The 18,632-nt window shown below is 41.9% G+C and overlaps 1 protein-coding gene across 4 annotated transcripts in view; it reads left to right on the top strand.

Moving 5' to 3' along the window:
- USF3 (upstream transcription factor family member 3) overlaps window positions 1-18,632 on the top strand; it is a 98,813-nt gene that overhangs the window by 26,822 nt on the left and 53,359 nt on the right. For 2 of the 4 annotated variants that reach the window (XM_073310129.1, XM_073310149.1), the window contains exons 2-3: window positions 12,727-12,846; window positions 16,676-16,740. In XM_073310129.1, the coding sequence (XP_073166230.1) occupies window positions 16,694-16,740 (47 nt within the window). In that variant the 5' untranslated portion in view covers window positions 12,727-12,846; window positions 16,676-16,693. Of the gene's footprint in view, window positions 1-2,695; window positions 2,723-12,726; window positions 12,847-16,672; window positions 16,741-18,632 lie in introns of those variants that run through there. The other 2 variants (XM_073310131.1, XM_073310139.1) reach the window with 2 other exon arrangements.

Below are 18,632 nucleotides of genomic sequence, written 5' to 3'. Positions count from 1 at the left end.
GCCCGCGGGTGCCATGGCATTTATGTTCACCTGTCTAGTGACACTGTGTGAAAAGTAGTTCCCAGCAGGGGAGAGAAGCCGCAACCCCATGCCTACCGGGGACCGAGAACTCCAGGGCTGCAGGCTGCGGGTGCTGGTGTTCTCTGTCCCCGTCGGGTGTGGGACTGCAGCTTCTCTCCGGCTTCTCTCCGCACTGCCCAGAACTGCCCCTTCCCCCCCCTCCATCCCTCCCCCACACACACAAAAAGTAGCTCGGACTGTCGCCACCCGAACTGCCAAAGCTCAAAAAAAAATAAAACCGCTGAAGCAGGGGGGGAAAAAACCGCTCAGACTCTTCCGCCCCAAGAATGGAGAGAATGTCACCCCTTAGCAAGTGACGCCCCAAGCACGTGCTTGCTCCACTGGTGTCTGGAGCGGGCGCTGTATGTCCGCTGCACTGATACTGCTGTTTTCTCGTGCTTTGCAATTTTTTTTTTTTTTAACATTTTGCCCAAAAATGAGTGGTTCAAATAAAAGACAACGTACATATTATTTCAACACAGAGTGGGAAGAATCCTATTGTTTTATTGAAAATAAAGGGAAATGTGTTTGCTTATTGTGCGGCGATACTGTTGCAGTGCCAAAAAAACATAATGTCGAACACCATTTCCAAACTAATCACGGCTCTTTTGACAGCCATCCACTTAAATCTGAGTTGAAAGAGGTTTGATTTGAGTTGATTAATTTTCTTCTATCTGCCCAGCAATCTGTTTTCACTAGACAAGTGGTAAAGTCTAAAAGTGCTACTATTGCTTCTTTTAAAATTGCTCATCTGCTCGCAAAGAAGAAAAAACCTTTTCAAGATGGTGAATTGTTGAAGGAAGCATTTTTGACTGGTGCTGATTGGCTGGCAAGGATTTCCTAACTGCAAGTCTTGTATTGCCGACAAAATCTTATGCTTGTTATCAGACAACACAATTATGAGGAGGATACATGCACTTTCAAGCGACATGCAAACTCAGCTCAATGATGACTTGGAAATATGTGACTGGTTTTCACTGCAGTTCGATGAGTCGACAGATATATCGGATACAGCGTAGTTGGCGGTTATGGTGAGGATGGTATTTAGTGACTTCACTGTTAAAGAAGAGTCACTAAAAGTATTGCCTATGAAGGGGCGAACAAAGGGTGAGGACATCTATAATTTATTCAAATCATATGCAACATTAATTAGTATGCCACTACACAAGCTGTCTGCAGTCACCACTGATGGGGCACCAGCAATGATGGGCAGCGCCAATGGATTCATTGCACTCTGCAAGAAGAATGAATCCTTTCCAAACTTTGTCTTATCATTGCATTATCCACCAAGAAGCTTTGTGTATCAAAGTTCTTTCTTTTCAACACGTCATGAATGTCGTTATTAAAATAATTAACTCTATTCGAGCGAAACCTTTGCAGCACCAACTTTTTAAGGCCCTGTTGGAAGATGTTTATGATAAACAATCTGATCTTGCACACAGAAGTCCGATGGCTCAGTAAAGATAAAGTTCTTGCATGTTTTTAAGTCTAACTGAAGAGATCAAAGAATTTCCGAAGTCCACAAATCAGAACTTCAAGCAACTAGAAGACTCCAGCTGGTTAATGGACTTGGCTTTTCTTGCCGACATCACTGACAAATTGAACATTTTAAATCTTGAGTTCCAGGGAAAAGACAAACATGTGGCTCAAATAATAGGTTCTGTAAAATCATTCAAAGCAAAACTGATCTTGTGGGCGTCACATATGAAGACGAAGTCTCTCGTACATTTCTAGTATGAAGAAAATGGTATGTGACAGTGATTTTAACCCGTCACCATTTGTTATCCACATTCAAACACTTCTGGAACAATTTGAAAAGAGATTTTAACAGTTCACCATCGTTGAGCCTGTAGTTGCCTTTCTTGTGAATCCTTTTACTTGCCAAATAGAAGTAACAGAAATGACTACATCAATTGCGAGTCTCATTCAAGTAAGAACAGAAGACGTGGAACTGGAGGTTTTGGACCTTCAAAATTATATTGTTCTAAAATCCTGCGCAACGGATGAAAACTTTTGGAATCTGGTTGACCGAAAAAAGTTTCCTGCTTTAAATGTAGCATACAAAATAAAATCTTATTTTGGTTCCACTTATCTATGCAAAGTTCTGTTTTCAACAATGAACATCATAAAATCAAAATACAGATCTCGGCTTACAGATGCCCATCTTGACGATTGCTTACAAACGGGAATAACATTCTACTCTCCCAACTATGAAAAATTGGCTGAAGAAATGCAGTGTCAAAAATCACGCTGACTTTATTAGAAAAAACACGTGAATTAATGATATCTATTTTCCATTAAGTGCTGAGGAGCGTGTATGATTAACTTGTGTTTAACTTTTTTTCATATTTGTTTGTTTATTGAAATCCAGATACAAGTAACAATACAAAGAATATTTTTGTATTAACCATAACTGGCTATCTATGTTAAAGTAAGAATAATAAATATATTTGGACCAGCAGTTCAACAACGTTTTATATATAGGGCTGAAATATTACTAGCCTCACTTTCTGCTACAGCTAGTCTAAATTTTTCAAAAAAACTGTCCAATCAAAAAATAGTTTTACTTTTTTAAAATAAGATGAAAACTGTTTATGATATTTATTTAGTAAAATCTCCTTAATTTTTCTTACAGGTAGCTAAAAAGGAGCAAATTCACATGGTAAGGTGAAACAGTAATTGCCAAATAATTTAATTAATACCTTTTTACATGTAAAATTACCTTTTTTTATCTTATGGATTCATATATTATGTAATATTAAATATGATTTTTTTGTATTTAATGTACAAATAAAAAAAAGCCTTGAAAAATTGTTGGCACCCGCCACACTCTTCTGAAAACATGAATGTGCGATTGGCCACAAAAAGGTTGGGGACCACTGGACTAGATATTTCTCTTTATAAATCTGTGTACACCCAATTAAAAAAAATGCAACATAGTTAACATATAGCTGAATCTCACCATGCATTTCAAAAGTATTTCATTTGATAGCGGATTTTAGTTAGATCCCACACCTAAAGATAGACGGTCTGATTTTAAATTTAAAAAAAAAGGACATTGAGTGAGGGGAACATGTTAATAAATGACTCAAAAGCAATCACTATAATGTAGGTTTCAGAGTAACAGCCGTGTTAGTCTGTATTCGCAAAAAGAAAAGGAGTACTTGTGGCACCTTAGAGACTAACCAGTTTATTTGAGCATAAGCTTTCATGAGCTACAGCTCACTTCATCAGATGCATGCTGTGGAAAGAGTAGAAGATCTTTTTATATACACACAAAGCATGAAAAAATACCTCCTCTCACCCCACTCTCCTGCTGCTAATAGCTTATCTAAAGTGATCGCTCTCCTTACAATGTGAATGATAATCAAGGTGGGCCATTTCCAGCACAAATCCAGGGTTTAACAAGAACGTCGGGGGGGGGGGGGAGGTGTAGGAAAAAACAAGGGGAAATAGGTTACCTTGCATAATGACTTAGCCACTCCCAGTCTCTATTCAAGCCTGAGTTAATTGTATCAAATTTGCAAATGAATTCCAATTCAACAGTTTCTCGCTGGAGTCTGGATTTGAAGTTTTTTTGTTGTAATATCACAACTTTCATGTCTGTAATCGCGTGACCAGAGAGACTGAAGTGTTCTCCGACTGGTTTATGAATGTTATAATTCTTGACATCTGATTTGTGTCCATTTATTCTTTTACGTAGAGACTGTCCAGTTTGACCAAGGTACGTGGCAGAGGGGCATTGCTGGCACATGATGGCATATATCACATTGGTGGATGTGCAGGTGAACGAGCCTCTGATAGTGTGGCTGATGTTATTAGGCCCTGTGATGGTGTCCCCTGAATAGATATGTGGGCACAGTTGGCAACGGACTTCGTTGCAAGGATAGGTTCCTGGGTTAGTGGTTCTGTTGTGTGGTATGTGGTTGCTGGTGAGTATTTGCTTCAGGTTGTGGGGCTGTCTGTAGGCAAGGACTGGCCTGTCTCCCAAGGTTTGTGAGAGTGTTGGGTCATCCTTCAGGATAGGTTACAGAACGTCACTAGCCGTCACATTCAGCCCCCAACTAAAACCCCTCCAACGCATTATTAAGGATCTACAACCTATCCTGAAGGATGACCCAACACTCTCACAAATCTTGGGAGACAGGCCAGTCCTTGCCTACAGACAGCCCCGCAACCTGAAGCAAATACTCACCAGCAACCACATACCACACAACAGAACCACTAACCCAGGAACCTATCCTTGCAACAAAGTCCGTTGCCAACTGTGCCCACATATCTATTCAGGGGACACCATCACAGGGCCTAATAACATCAGCCACACTATCAGAGGCTCGTTCACCTGCATATCCACCAATGTGATATATGCCATCATGTGCCAGCAATGCCCCTCTGCCATGTACCTTGGTCAAACTGGACAGTCTCTACGTAAAAGAATAAATGGACACAAATCAGATGTCAAGAATTATAACATTCATAAACCAGTCGGAGAACACTTCAGTCTCTCTGGTCACGCGATTACAGACATGAAAGTTGTGATATTGCAACAAAAAGACGTCAAATCCAGACTCCAGCGAGAAACTGTTGAATTGGAATTCATTTGCAAATTTGATACAATTAACTCAGGCTTGAATAGAGACTGGGAGTGGCTAAGTCATTATGCAAGGTAACCTATTTCCCCTTGTTTTTTCCTACACCTTCCCCCCCCCCCCCCGACGTTCTTGTTAAACCCTGGATTTGTGCTGGAAATGGCCCACCTTGATTATCATTCACATTGTAAGGAGAGTGATCACTTTAGATAAGCTATTAGCAGCAGGAGAGTGGGGTGAGAGGAGGTATTTTTTTCATGCTTTGTGTGTATATAAAAAGATCTTCTACACTTTCCACAGTATGCATCCGATGAAGTGAGCTGTAGCTCACGAAAGCTTATGCTCAAATAAATTGGTTAGTCTCTAAGGTGCCACAAGTACTCCTTTTCTTTTCACTATAATGTAGTTAGTGAATGTGTTGAGAGAGCTACATCTTGAAGAGAAAACTTGACCTTTTGTTTGAGTAATCAGTGCTCATGCTCTGAAATTGTTCACCGTCTGCAATGGTTAAGGTAATCTATATAAGATGTGTTAAGTTGGTATAAGCAGTATTATTGTAACAGAGCATGCCCCTGTTTGGGGTATTTTACAGGATATAAAGGAGGAAAAATAAGGCAAGCGCTGGACATTAAATGATAGTCTTTTTCTTTTCTTTGTACAGTACCTAGCACAGTGAGGGTCCTGGTCCATGAGTAGGGCTCCTAGCCATTAAAATGATACGATATTCTATTACAAAACCTGAATTGTTACAATATTTTTAAAAGGATGCTCTCAAATATATAAAAATGAATTATGTGGAAGATACAAGTGATGCTGCTCCTTGTGAAACAGTTTAAGCAGTAATCTGAGGAAGATTGTTTGATATAGCTAATAATTTAAAGAAAAAACTAATGGAAAGAATTATTTTGCAAAATAGGAAGCTCTTCACAAAGATATGCTAAATCAAAAGCAGTACAGAGCACGTATAAAATTTAAAGGGATAATTTATTATACTATTGAGTGAAAAGATAGTAGCAAATAAAGCTAGCTAAAATAACCTTTTTATGATAGGATGAGACAACTGATAACATTCTGGATTTTTGTCTGAGAAGGAGAGCTCCTAAGAAGGTAATTTGTCAAAACAGGAAGGGGGGAATGAGAGACTTTAGATCAGTTAAATCATCTTTTCAGGATTTCTATCCTATTTTTATACATCACAATCTTACAGTGTTGGCAAAATTAACATTTATCTCCCACCACCATACTCCCTAAAAACCACCTCTGACATTTCTAGCAGAAGATTATTCAATTAAATTAGAAGACCCAATACCTAGAGCCGAAATTTAAAGGGCTATGAATGAACACCTTAAAGCTTTACAAAACCCCAGGACTGGATGGCTATAAAGCCAGCCTGTGATGTACGTTGAATTCCATATATTCAATCGGTTGAAGAAACAGGAATTTGTTCTTTTTATCTGTTGATGCAGAGAAGGCCTTGAGCTGGGTTGAGTGACCATTTTTGATAGCTTGATTTGCACAAAATGTCCAGCTTTACAGAACAAGTGAATGCCTTATACTGAACTCAGAAAGCTATTATTGTAGTACAGCCGACCATCGCTAGAGCACACATCATTATAGCGCGGATTCGCATATAGCGTGGTCGCAGCGATGGATCCCAAATTTAAATATTTAAATTGGGATCCGCGGTACCACGCATGGATCCCGAACCCCACGTTCTAGCGAGGGTCGGTGTAAGTGAATCCCTTTAAAAGGGGAGCAAAATGAGAATGTCCAAGTTCACTCCTTTTATTTGCTCTAGTTACAAAGCAGTTGTTTGGACATACTATAAATGTTACAGGACCCAAAACTAAAACCATAGAACAAAAACACCATCTGTGCAGATGGCATTTTATTATATCTTATATAACTCTTACCTTCAGTATTTGTACCTCTCCAGGGACTTTCTAGCTTTAGTCATGTCTTGGGTTGTTAAGATAGGCAATAACACCGTATTTTTCTTCATACCAATGTGAAGCAAGAAACTACAGTGAAAATCAAAACTTGCTGTAATTTCTCATTGGCCTCTACAAAAATAAAACACTTAAGGTTATGTATAACTGACACAGTAGACACACTTTATAAGATTAACTTCACTGTTCTTCAAAAATTCCAGGAGAAAGCCAAAATCTGGAATGAACTTCATATGAATTGTTTAGGAAGATGGTGTGCGATATGTGTTAACTGGCTGCCTTGTGTCTTTTACTCTTTCTATGTGCTACAGATTAAAAACACTTGGAAATATTGAGCGGTTGGAGGGTATCAGGAATGTTGCTTGTTTAGGGTTGCCAACCCTCCAGGATTGTCTCAGAGTCTCCAGGAATTAAAGATTAAAGATTGTCATGTGATGATACATACAGGAATATGTCCAACCAAAATTGACAACCCTGTGCTTGATTATTGCAAGCCTTTAAAAACTCTCACCTTAAAGAGATAATTCTGTACTAACCCTCAGAACAAATTCAGATGTGAAAAAAATTGGGTTGTGGATGAATACAGGAAGTTTTAAATTGGAGAGTAAGGAATATAAATTTACACATACTTCTAATCATTGGCCAAGCTTGCAAAGCCCTGTGTTCAACTTGATAACGTTTTTCTATTTGGATGCAACAGAAGATTTTTGAACACCACATTCAATCAATTCCAAAATTTCGGGGGATGTTCTACATATCAGTTGGTAGGTAGAACTCTGTTTATTTTGGTGAAAATCTAAACACGAAGAGGAAAATTGGGGGGATACATAGATCCCGGGCATCTGGTTGGTAGTCCAAGCAACTTCAGTCAGGTAATTCTCTAAAGATGAAAGAAATGGTTGATGGCATCCGCTAACATTCTTGCACAACAGTGCCCCATCTTCCAAGTAGAATTTAAGATGTTGATGCCCTGAATAACTTATCTGCCAGACAAATACCATCCCTTTAATATGGACCCAACCACAGAATTCTTAGTAGAAAGTATTTAAATGTTTTCAAAATGTAATTGTGCTGAGAGAGATTAAGTTCTCTCAAGAAATAGTCATGGGAATAGATTGCACTAAAGTAGTGAGTGCAAAACTTAGGCCATGTCTACACTACAAAGTTAAGTCGACTTCAAGTACGTCGACATCGAGCCTCCGATTTAAGCAAGTCGATCTTGCACGTCCACACTATGCTCATTGTGTCAGTGGAGTGCTTCCTCACTAGCAGAGCTTGCATTGACGTATGGAGCACTGCACTGTGGGTAACCATCCCACAGTGCACATAACCGAGTGGAATTTTGGGTTGGGCTTGCAATGCCTTATGGGACCAAAACGTTAGCACGGATGGTTATGGGAAATGGCCTTAGCTCCCATGATGCACTTACCTGCCTCCCTCCCTGAAATCAGTGGCAAACAAACCGAGCCTTTTTCATAAGCCTGGGTTACCCATGCGGACGCCATATGACGATAAGCATGGACCCCGCTCAGCTGTACACTGTTGTTGTGAGCATTACAAACACCTTGCACCCTATCCTGCAATATTTGCACAGCTGATACAGGAGCCGCTGAATGAAACAATGTGATGCCACACAAGCAGCCCTGCTGGAAGACCTAGAGCGGAGCAATTCGCAGTTGCTGGCGACAGTCATGCATTACCTTGACATGACTGAGTGCTGTTTCTGGGCCTAGGAAACAAGCATTGACTGGTGGGACCACATAGTTATGCAACTATAGGATGATGAACAGTGGCTGCAGAACTTTCAAATGCACAAGACCACTCTCCAGGAACTGTGTGAAGAGCTTTCCCCAGCCCTGAAGCGCAGCAATACTAAAATGAGAGCTGCTCTGACAGTGGAGAAGCGAGTTGGAATAGCTATGTGGAAGCTTCCAATACCAGACCGCTACCAGTCAGTGGGGCATCAATTTGGACTGAGTAAATCTACCATGGGATCTGTTATGATCCAAGTTTGCAGGGCCATCAACAGACTTCTGCTAAGAAGGGTAGTGACCCTGGGCAACGTGCAGAACATAGTGGATGGTTTTGCCATGATGGGGTTCCCTAACTGCGGTGGGGTGATAAACGGAACACATATCCCTATAGTGGCACCAGACCACCTTGCCAAAGAGTACATAAACCAAAAGGAGTACTTCTCAATGGTGTTGCAACCACTGGTGGATCACAGATGCCGTTTCACCGACATCAGCGTGGGATGGTTGGGAAAGATGCATGATGCATGCATCTTTAGGAACACAGGTCTGTTCAGAGAGCTGCAAGCAGGGACTTTCTTTCCAGGCTGCAAAATAACCATTGGTGATGTTGAAATGCCAATCATGATCCTCAGAGTCCCAGCCTACCCCTTGCTCCTGCGACTCAAGAAGCCATACACAGGCAGCCTGGACAGCAGTAAGGACTGGCTCAACCATAAGCTGAGCAAGTGCAGAATGATGGTGGAATGTGCACGTTTAAAAGGTCGCTGGTGTTGTTTGCTTACTAGGTTAGAAATCAGTGAAAGCAATACCCCATTGTTATTGCTGCCTACTGTGTGCTCCATAATATCTGTGAAACAAAGGGAGAAAAGTTTCTGGTGGGGAGAGGGGGTTGAGGCAAATCATCTGGCAGCCAATTTTGAGCAGCCAGACACCAGGGCAATAAGAAGAGCACACTGTGAGGGGCTCTGCATCTCTGTGAGGCTTTGAAAACAAGTTGCAGCAATGAGCCAGAGTAATGTGACACTTATCTGTGTTGTACCTTACCAAACTGTCTACTCCAGTGCATTTTCTCACCTGTAAACTCCACCCCCACCAACAACCGTGTGTTGAATTAATAAAGAGCCTTTTCTCCTCAATCGTGAAGTTTTATTATGCACACAAGCACAGCAAAGAAAAGTAAGATAACACTGTGGGGGGAGAAACAAGGAAAGCTTGCTTTCAGATGCACTGCAGAAACAATGGGAATGGGTGCCTTCTGGTCCTTGTACCCTCCCCTGCTGTTGAGTGCAAGGGATACCAAATTCACACACACACACACGCACCCCCGGCCTCATGGGATGTTTGGGGGAGGAGGGTGTAGAACTGGGCGATTATGGCAGCAGGTTCAGCATAGGCTGCAGAGGGATTCTAGCATCCAGTGCCTTTCTTGAACCTCAACCAGATGTCTCAACATGTCTGTTGCTTCTTCATAACCCACAGCACCTCTTCCTGCGTGGCACACTCTTGTTCCCTGCATGCTCTCCTGTCCTCCCTGTCCATGTTCTCTAACAGTGTAATCATCCATGCTCTGAGCTCCGTCTTGTCACTCTTGGAGGCGTGCATTAACTCATTGAAAATGTCTTCCCAAGTCGTCTTTTTCCGCTTTCTAATCTGGGAAAGTCTCTGTCCCGGTGTGGAGGATGTGCTGACAGACAAGATTTCAGCTGCAAGGAATGCAAAGCACAAGGGTAGCATTAACAGCATTTCTGGCAAGGTTAATTCTTTTTATTAAAAAAACCCACCCCTCAGTACACTTCACTTCAAGCCACAGTGTAATTACAACCACTGGCTATTGCAAGAGTCGGTTTCCTGCTCCAGCCATGGTGAGTAAGGCCACGAGGCATGGGCAAGAGGTCTTGTGCTGCTGTTTTTGTGAAGACAACCTTGGGATCTTGAGAAAAGCTTCCTTGCCCCTAGCAACGTGGATGGTACTTGAGGACAGGCATCAGTGTATAGCCCACCAAATAGTTGGGTTTTTTTTGTTTTTTGTTTTGTTTTTACAAAAGCGGCTTCGGGCTGGGGGGGGGAAGGAAGACAAACAGGAAACCACTACCCCTCTTTTCTCCCCTTCCCCCCCCCCACTTTTTTGTTTTTCTTCAATGCTGCTTGCAATACATGGTGATTCCTTTCAACCACAGCACGTTTTGGAAAGCGTGGTTGTGTGACCTGGATTTCACCAAACAGGACGGATTAGTTGTTGAATTGTTTGCGGTTTAAAGGCTAGCATTCAAAACTTCCCCCGTTTCCCGTAGGTGATCTTATGAGATGCTCTCCTGAGGGTAACGGAGGCAACAGGGAAGCAGATACTCAAGCATCTGGGTACAGACCCAGTCCTTATGCTGCAATGCTATGTGCTGCAATGATGCCAGCAGAGTTAATACTGGAGTGGCACAGGAAAGTGTCCTACCGTGGTGGATGAAATAAGGCAGCCCTTCACAGAAACCTTCTGCAAAGGATTGCAGAGTACCTCCATGAAGGCTTCCTAGAGATCTCCATGGAGGATTCCTGGGCCATCCCCATGCATGTAAACTGTCTTTTTTGGAGAGCACCCTCTGCATAGCTGGAGTAGCCACCGATACCCAGGATACCTACTTTTTTGTTCAGATTAAACATAAAAAATAATAGCATGTAACCTGTACAGTTTGACTGGAAATGTGTATTCACCAGAACTGCCTTCCCCTGCATAACGCTCCGCCACCAACTGGTCCTGTGAAGGGATGGGCTCAAGGGTTAAAACAGTTCTTGGCTGTCCGGGAGAATGGATCCTCCACTTGCCTGCCTTACGTTCTCCTCCTCTTCCTCATCAACAGTGTCCTCCTGGTTGTTGCTCAAGGATGCCTGGGGCTCCTGGGAAACATCCATGGAGCATTTTGGGGTAATGGTGGGATTGCCGCCAAGAATCACATGCAGCTCCTCATAAAAGTAGCATGTCTGTGGAGCAGAACCAGAATGACTGTTCACCTCCTGTGTACCTGCCTGACGTGCAGTGGAGTTGAAAGCGCTCTCCAGAGCGGTCACAGTGGAGCACTGTGAGACACCTCCTAGAGACTAATTCATTCGAATTACACAAAGCAGTGTTTACGCTATCCTCATGTCGACCCGTGGATATCGACTTAAGTGCCTCTTGCGGAGGTGGAGTACAGAAGTCAACTTTACAGCCACTTAGGTCAGCGGAAGGGACTCGATAGCGTAGCTATATACATTATTAGATCAAGTTAATGCAGCTTATGCTGACCTAAGTTTGTAGTGTAGACCAGGCCTTAGAAAAAACATTAACATTAGGGAAATATCCTCAGACTTCCAAACTCTTACTCTAATATATGTCTACGCTTCAATAAAGCATCTGCAGCTAGCCCATGTCAGCTGACGTGGGCTCACAGGGCCTGGACTGCAGGGCTATAAAATTGCTGTGTAGACATTCAGGCTTGGGCTGGAGCCCAGGCTATAGGATGCCTTGGCTTCAGCCTGAGCCCAGTTGTCTACACTGCAACTGTATAGCCCTGCAGTCCAAGCCCCGCAAGTCAGAGTCATCTGACATGGGCCAGCCACGGGTGTTTTATATAACTAAAACACTTTTCAGCTTCTGTGGAAGAATTTTAAAGCTGGATTCTTCTCAAATTATGGGCAGAATGTTCTCAAGCAGAATCTTGATAACAGGAAGAGCTCATACAATAAATGGAGAAGGGGAAGCCAGAGAAGGTATTCAAAGAGGGTGTGACCTGCTCAGATATTTGGGATAGGAAAGTCATTTGATGTCTGTATTTTAAATGGCCTGGAGTTGGGTGGTGTATAATACCAATTGGGCTCTGGTGACACTGTGGAAACTTGATTTAAAGGTGATTAAGGGTGCAACTTTTTATGAAGCTCTGAGCACCGTCAAGTCTGACTGAGGAGTTGAAGGTATATGGAATTTTGCAGAATTGGATCTTCAGTATCTCCAACTAGATGTGATCTCAGGGGGTTTTTTTCCTCCACAGGATGGTGATATTCCCTGTATCAATCTCATGCTCAGGGAAAGGATGTTAGAGATGTACAACTTTCAGAGCTAGAATCTATTTTTCTTGGTTGACTTGATAAGCATAGGTCTCTTGTTCAGTCAACTATTTAGGACATCAGAGGCTTAGATTCTGAACTTCATTTCTGTATGCCACCCTCAATTCTCTCATATACACAGTTCTAAACTTTGGCGTTCTTTAGATGACTGACTTTTAGACTGTATGCAGTCTTCTTACTTGCAACATCAGTATCATCAGGGTCAAGTTACAGAAACATAAAACATTTCCTGGTAGCCAAATTTAATATAATCTTTTCTTTTTCTTTTTTTCTCCTGTATAGTAACAAAAAAAGTTAAACATAAGAAGTCTGCCAGTGGAACCTGATGTGTCTGGATCAGAAACTGATGTGAGGTGAAGCTGGGAGGAGTCTGAGAATTCATGTGAAGAATTCCAGCTACAGGTTGGTGGGTGAAAGGATGTTAGCAAAACCCAAAGATCTACTGGATACCATACCCAGTTGATAATATGGGATACCGTTTTCTGGGCTTCGCACATTGCTTTCTAAATCCATCTCAAATACCCTTTTGTAACATACTCCTTTCTCCTTTAGAGGCCAATTTTTTGACTAATATAAAAAAGGGGATGAAGCCCAACAAAGAGGGTGTAAAGTAACCAAATATAGTGATAGAGGTCAGCAAGGTATTCAAGCATGTGCCAAATTCTGAAGCAGAGGGACTGTTCATCTCCTTAAGTATCTTGCTCATTTGGGGCCATCGTGCAGCTGGTAAGGGATTTTTATCACCTATCAGGAAAATAACATAAAAAGATACAGTTAAAAGGTTGTTTTTCTTATTTTAAATGAAATGATTTTTAAAAATGTAGTTGACTTTTCAGTATTTTTTCAGTTGACTTTTTTGCATGTCCCTCTACTTGGTCAGTGCATACCTGTTTGGTGTTTCACTCTGATATCTAGTTTTTTTCACTTTATGGGTTTCCATGCTCTAACCAAGTGTTGATTGAGACACACAAACTCCAGAAGAGTGTCTTAAATTTAAAAATTGTTGAAATTAATTTAAATGTGTTTGCGTATTACAACCTATTCACTCCTTCTGCCAAGACTCTGCCCTTCCCCAAGTGCAGACCCCTGAACTGTGTAGAGAGTTCAGGGGTCTGCACTTCATCTGGTTCAGGGAGAACAATGCTGTGAAGATGGTTGAACCCACCTTCAACAGTATATATCAAGGGGAAACACAGTCTGGCCCATTATTGTATTTGGTTGTTTTCAACACCCCAGGTCACCCAGATTCCTTGCACAGAAATTTTTTTCATGGTCAAGGAATTTTGAAAAGTCCTATTCAGATCATGAATCTGACTGATCATGACTGATTCTGCAGCTGTGATTCTGTGAGTAGACAGTTGGGTTTGTGTTGGTTCTTTTGAAGGGGACATAGAAGATTTACTGCTGTTGAATCCGCAACAACTCTCTCACTGTATGGAGCAGAGTGCTGTTTTCCTGCATGTTGGCATGTGTGTATTGCATTTCTTCATAGTGATCCTTCAAGCTAACTAAGGGCTTGTTTTTGTAGAACCTGTAATAAAAATAACTAAACTGGTTGTAAGCCACACCTTTTGGTTATTTTGGTGCAAGTCTGCATGTAGACACTCTTATTTCAGATTAAGAGTCCCAAATTTTGATAGGTTTCAGAGTAACAGCTGTGTTAGTCTGTATTCGCAAAAAGAAAAGGAGTACTTGTGGCACCTTAGAGACTAACCAATTTATTTGAGCATAAGCTTTCGTGAGCTACAGCTCACTTCATCAGATACATACTGTGGAAACTGCAGAAGACATTATATACACAGAGACCATGAAACAATACCTCCTCCCATCCCACTCTCCTGCTGGTAATAGCTTATCCAAAGTGACCACTCTCCTTACAATGTGTATGAAAATCAAGGTGGGCCATTTCCAGCACAAATCCAAGTTTAACCAGAACATTGGGGGGGTTTAGGAAAAAACAAGGGGAAATAGGCTACCTTTCATAATGACTTGGCCACTCCCAGTCTCTATTTAAGCCTAAATTAATAGTATCTATTAATATTATCTATTCAGGGGGACACCATCACAGGGCCTAATAACATCAGCCACACTATCAGAGGCTCGTTCACCTGCACATCCACCAATGTGATATATGCCATCATGTGCCAGCAATGCCCCTTTGCCATGTACATTGGTCAAACTGGACAGTCTCTACGTAAAAGAATAAATGGACACAAATCAGATGTCAAGAATTATAACATTCATAAACCAGTCGGAGAATACTTCAATCTCTCTGGTCACGCAATTACAGACGTGAAGGTCGCTATCTTAAAACAAAAAAACTTCAAATCCAGACTCCAGCGAGAAACTGCTGAATTGGAATTCATTTGCAAATTGGATACTATTAATTTAGGCTTAAATAGAGACTGGGAGTGGCTAAGTCATTATGCAAGGTAGCCTATTTCCCCTTGTTTTTTCCTACGCCCACTCCCTCCCCCCCCCCCCCCCCCAGACATTCTGGTTAAACTTGGATTTGTGCTGGAAATGGCCCACCTTGATTATCATGCACATTGTAGGGAGAGTGGTCACTTTGGATGAACTATTACCAGCAGGAGAGGGGGGTGGGAGGAGGTATTGTTTCATGGTCTCTGTGTATATAATGTCTTCTGCAGTTTCCACAGTATGCGTCCGATGAAGTGAGCTGTAGCTCACGAAAGCTTATGCTCAAATAAATTGGTTAGTCTCTAAGGTGCCACAAGTACTCCTTTTCTTTTTTCCAAATTTTGATTTAAGTCAGTAAAAAATTGACTTAACTCTAAATAGTTATATTGGTTCCAGTTTGTGTATAGAAAATCCCTGAGAGGCAGTGTTGATGAGCCTGAAAGAAGAGTTCTTGTCTTTTTCAGAGAGAATGTAATTGCACCACAGACTCTTGGGTAGGGTTTAAAGTGGGTGAACAGAGGTCTGGGGAAATTCCCTATCCAGTTTTTTTTAGAAATGAATGTAAATAGAGTCTAGGTACTGGAAGCTAATTGATACCTAAGAATTATTTTAATTGATTGATGATGTAGTTTTGAATACATTTTGACATCTCCACTTCATTACAAGATCAGTAGAAACATCCCTGCATACAAACACAGAAACATACATAAAGCATATTTGAGTTTTTAGAATAAAGAAGGTTACAAAAAATTCGGTAAGAAATAATCTTCCTGCTGGCATCTACAGCACGTTCCACCTTATGTACAATCTCTAAAATCTTTCCTTTCCATAATGCGCGCGCACACACACCCACACCCATTATGGAGAGGAAAGATTTTTAGAGATTTTACATAATGTATATAAATAAAATAGCCATCATTGGCATAACTTCATCTTCAAATTCATGTAACCCTACTATTGTGTCGTCTTAACATTTTTAATGGTCTTATTACAAATTGCACAGCTTGTATTTAATCTTTGGAAAGGTTATATGTAAAGTCATGTTGTGCATCGGAAAATGTAGTCATATTTTAACTTTGTTTTTACTGACTTCTATGTTTTTGAGACCATGGTATATTATTTGTAGCAACCTTAACTGTATATTGATGTGAGGTTTGTTTGTTTTTTGGTCTAATTATACCAGGGCTCAGCTCTGTATATTTGCCACAGTAATGCCCAAAAGGAGTCTGATAGTTAGTTAGTAGACTAAACCAAGAAACCTAGATAAAGAGCTTTTATATATCATCTGTACAAAAACAAGAGCTGACGAGAAAAACCACATTGCCACTGTTATACTTTTTATTGAATAAAATACTCTCAATCTAGTTTGTTACTTTGCTCAGCAATTATTTGCTTTATTCAAAACTGTGAACTGTACACATATTAGAATGAAAGACTGTCCAGTTTCATCATATCTTCTGTGAGTATCTCATGAAAAATTGAAACACCCACCCCCAATCAAGTGGTGTAACTTTGTTAGTGGCTTCCCTGAAAAGATGGGAAACTTTTTTTTTTTTTTTTTTTAAGCCACACTCAAGGAATGGAAATTTGTTCAATACATATAGCAAGAGTGCACTACAGGGATCGCACTTACTCTTTTGATGTGCTCTTGCCTAAAGATGTGCTAAATCAAGGTGCTGGACTTCTTGGCTCATTCAAATAGATGTTGCACTTATAGCTGAAATGTTAAAGATCAAGCTGACACTTTTTTGTGCTAATAGAGTTCTAGAGAGATCTGTATTTGCTAATTCTTTTGCCCATTCCTCTTCAGGCCCTTCTGTCTGAAACCATGCCAGAGATGACAGAGAATGAGACTCCTATGAAGAAGCAGCACCGGTAAGTATCTGTGGCCAATTGACTGGCACGTGTTGGCCAGCTGAAAACTCTATAGAGCCTCTGTCTGCTGTACTGCTAGGCAGTCTGTCCAAGGCAAGCGTATCTTGGCAACATAAGTGAAGGCCTCTGACTATCTACAGGGCAGCAGACAGACAAGTTCTTCTTTGACTGATGTCCCTATGGCTACTCCTGCATCTGGGATTGGAGATCTTTGGTAGCATTGTCTGTTGGACCACACATGTGTTCCTCCCTGTCTTGCGTCGTGAGTGAGATCTATATATAGCTCTCTGTGGTCCAACCACTCTGTTCTTTCCAACCGCCTTTGGTCTGGGATGGAATCTGTAGCAGAGCCTTTCTATCCTCTGAGTCTTTAGATAGTACCCTTACCTGTTTAACATAGTAATTAGTAGTTTCCTTTAATTGTCCTCTTCCCCTAAAAAAGAAAAACAAAAAATTTCTTCCTCTTTCTTCCCTCCCTATTAGTACTTAGCTTAGAATATGTTTTTCCCGCTACCTGCCCTTCCCTACCGGAAAGCTCTTTCCCTCATACTTATGCCTGGGCTTAGAAGATGCCTTTCATGCCATGAAACCATCCCTGTCAATGATGGGCACCCACAGTGCATCCACTGCCTCAGTGAAGAACATGTCACACAAAAGTGAACTCATTATCACAGCTTGACTGCTAGGGCCTGAAAAGACTGAGACATCTGGCTGACACTTCTCCTCATGGAGAGGTCTAGACACTTTGCTTGCTCGACTAGATCATCAGCTGACCCCCCACTTGTCACGTCCTTCCAAGATAAAATCCTCTTTCGCTCAGATGGGAAGAAACGGGGTGCCACATCACCCTGTAAGGAATTGTCTGGTAGAACACCATCCCCTGTGAGGTAAGTAGCCTCGACATCTTCAGGGGTAGCTCCTGTGACCACCTGAGTGCCTTTGGTACCAGCACTAAGAAGAAGCCTAAGGATCCTAAATAGGCAGGCCCACAGGCCACTGCAGTGTCTCTTGGCACCAAGGAGCACAGTATGAGACCTTCAAAAATGGTACCAACTTCCCCAGCCAAATCAACTTCAGACACTTCGGCACTGACAAAACCATCAGCACTGACATCTCTATTGGCACCAGCCAGACCTGCAGCACCAAGCAAGCCCTCGGCACAGATATAACCTCTGGCTCGGACCAAACCCATGGCACTGAGCAAGTCCTCGGCACTGATACAATATCCAGAACTGACGAGACCCTCCACACCAGGCAAGACTTCGGCACTGAACTGAGTAAGCCTTCTATTCCATCTGCTGGCTGTTCCAGAGAATGCACCCTCCCCTCTGCACTGACAGGATGATGCTCCTCCCTCCTCCACAGGAGTTCAGATACCCTAAAGATCTGATGGTATCTGACATGCCTGAGTCACCGCTACTCAGAGTCGAGCTCCCTCCACCTCATGTTTCTTCTCTGGAGTCATAGCATGACTCTCTTTCCCCTCCGAGGATGGCACCACATTTCCCTAGCAAGGAAGAGGAGGAGGAATACTCTGTCCCCCACATCAGATTCGGGACATACACAGAAAGCATCCTCTACATGTCCTCACTACTCGGAAACCGGAACCAAACCAGGGCACTGGTATGGACCACCATGGATGCAATCCCATGTGTCAGTCCCTCCACATTGGGATCCATGGGCTATGTACAGAGCACAGTTTTCAAAGCTTCCATAGAATAGAGCTGCAGACATCTATGCTCATCATCGTCATCCGTCCCTCTACCACCAAAGGCTGATCCACTACCTGTGGAGGAATAGGAAGATGAACAAGAGGAGGTTATACCAACCCTCCACTTAGCCTCACTGAGGGAAAGGGAGGAAATCGTGCCTCCACCCCCTACATCAGCAGA

Source organism: Lepidochelys kempii, chromosome 1 (assembly GCF_965140265.1).
Source record: "Lepidochelys kempii isolate rLepKem1 chromosome 1, rLepKem1.hap2, whole genome shotgun sequence".
Lineage (NCBI taxonomy): Eukaryota > Metazoa > Chordata > Testudines > Cheloniidae > Lepidochelys > Lepidochelys kempii.
Note: the sequence above shows the minus strand (reverse complement) of the source record. Positions and strands in the feature narration are given on the sequence as shown.